The 2,139-nt window shown below is 44.6% G+C and overlaps 1 protein-coding gene across 1 annotated transcript in view; it reads left to right on the plus strand.

Annotated features, from left to right (window-relative positions):
• LOC105543030 (glycine cleavage system H protein, mitochondrial-like) overlaps positions 1–2,139 on the plus strand; it is a 5,545-nt gene that overhangs the window by 2,206 nt on the left and 1,200 nt on the right. The window contains exon 2 of the mRNA XM_011984762.1: positions 1,235–1,298. Coding sequence (XP_011840152.1) covers positions 1,235–1,298 — 64 coding nt within the window. The remainder of the gene's footprint in view (positions 1–1,234; positions 1,299–2,139) is intronic.

A 2,139-nucleotide genomic window follows, 5' to 3' on the forward strand; every position in this document is an offset into this window, starting at 1 on the left:
GGTGGGGTTGTAATTTACTTACCTGATGGAGAGACCACTTCTTTCTGGAGTCAAGGACTTCAGGGAGTACAAGGCGTGAGGACTGTGATTTGTAGAATCAGTGAGCAGGATTTCAGCAAATGCATCGGGGGCAATGGTGTACATAAAACTGCAGAGGTGGAAGAACACCAAATATGTTCATGCTCAGAAGAGCTAGTAGTATTTGCCAGGTGCAGTGGCTCACACCTGTAATCCTAGCATTTGGAAGGCCGAGGCAAGTGGATCATCTGAGTCAGAAGTTCAAGACCAGCCTGGCCAACATGGTGAAACTGCGTCTCTAGCAAAAAATTTAAAAAAATTAGTTGGGCATGGTGGGGGGCATCTGTAATCCCAGCTACTTGGGAGACTGAGGCAGGAGAATCACTTGAACCTGGGAGACAGAGGTTGCAGTGAGCTGAGATCAGGCCACTGCACTCCAGCCTGGGCAAAAAGAGAGAAACTCTGTCTCAAAACCAAACAAAACAAAGAGCTAGCAGTGTTGTCTGGGGCATGTGGCTTTTGTCAGGTTGCTAAAGCCTGTGAGCCAAATCAGGCTGGTGGCTGGTCTCTTGCAGCTCCTGAGTTGAGAATAGTTTTTTAAAATCATTTTATTTTACTTATTTTTGGAGAACAGTCTTGCTATATTGCCCAGGCAGGTCTCGAACTCCTGGGCTCAAGCTATCCTCCCACCTTTGCCTCCCTGAGAGCTGGGATTACAGGCACGAGCCACCGCACCCAGCCATTTATTTTTATTCTTGACATGGAGTCTTGTTCTGTCGCCAAGGCTGGAGTACAGAGGCGCAATCTCAACTCACTGCAACCTCTGTCTCCCAGGTTTAAGTGATTCTCCTACCTCAGCCTCCTGAGTAGCTGGGATTACATGTGCCCACCACCACGCCCGGGCTAATTTTTGTATTTTTATTAGAGACTGGGTTTCACCATGTCAACCGGGCTGGTCTCATACTTCTGACCTCAAGTGATATGCCCACCTTGGGCCTCTCAAAGTACTGGGATTACAGGCGTGAACTACCATGCCTGACCAAGTAGTTTTTACATGTTTAAAGGATTTTAAGGAAAACCCAAGAATGTAGCCCCTCAAGTATAAAATATGTACTAAATCTTAATTATAGGGGATTCAGTGTTTTGCTTGTTCTGTTTACTGGAGGGTTTAGTTTTAATTTCTTAGAGATTTTTGGTTTTGTCTTGTTTTATTTAGGAAGCATTGGGAGATGTCGTTTACTGTAGTCTACCTGAAGTTGGGACAAAACTGAACAAACAAGGTGAGTGTTGTTAGGATCTTGGAATGATCCATGCCATGAATTTTCTTTACCTCATCTTTACATTGAATAGTAAATTGTTTGTACCCTGGATTAATTAGAGTGTTTTTGTTTGTTTGTTTGTTTGAGACAGTCTCGCTTTGTTACCCAGGCTGGAGCGCAGTGGCACCATCTCGGCCCACTGCAACCTCCGCCTCCCGGGTACAAGCGATTCTTGTGTCTCAGGCATGTGCCACCACTCCCAGCTAATTTTTGTATTTTTAGTAGAGACGGGGGTTCCCCACGTTGGCCAGGCTGGTCTCGAACTCCTGACCTCGAGTGATCACCTGCCTCGGCCTCCCAAAGTGCTGAGATTACAAGTGTGAGCCACCGTGCCCAGCCAATTAGAGTGCTTTTGACCCAAGTAGTAGGCTGGTGCAAAAGTAATTGCTACTTAGGAGGCTGAGACAGGAGAATTGCTGGAACCTGGGAGGCGGAGGTTGCAGTGAGCCGAGATCCCATCACTGCACTCCAGCCTGGGCGACAGAGCAAGACTGCTTCAAAAAAAAGAAAAAGAAAAAAAGTCTATTAATATCAATATGTTAGATAATGTCCTTAAACTAATGAGTACCCTTTTAAGACATTCTGCTAAAGGTAGTTTTTTAACTTGATGTAAAATCTACATACAGTGAAATGCATGGACCAGAAATGTACAATTCAGTGAGTTTTAACAAATGTATACACTTGAATAAACCTTCCCAATCAAATAGATGACATCTTCTCTCGTTTCTACACCATAGGTTAATTTTCCCTATTCTTTAACTTTATTTGAAAGGAATCACACAGTGTGTGTTACCTTTGGCCG

This window comes from Mandrillus leucophaeus, unplaced genomic scaffold (assembly GCF_000951045.1).
Source record: "Mandrillus leucophaeus isolate KB7577 unplaced genomic scaffold, Mleu.le_1.0 Scaffold2737, whole genome shotgun sequence".
NCBI classification, from domain to species: domain Eukaryota; kingdom Metazoa; phylum Chordata; class Mammalia; order Primates; family Cercopithecidae; genus Mandrillus; species Mandrillus leucophaeus.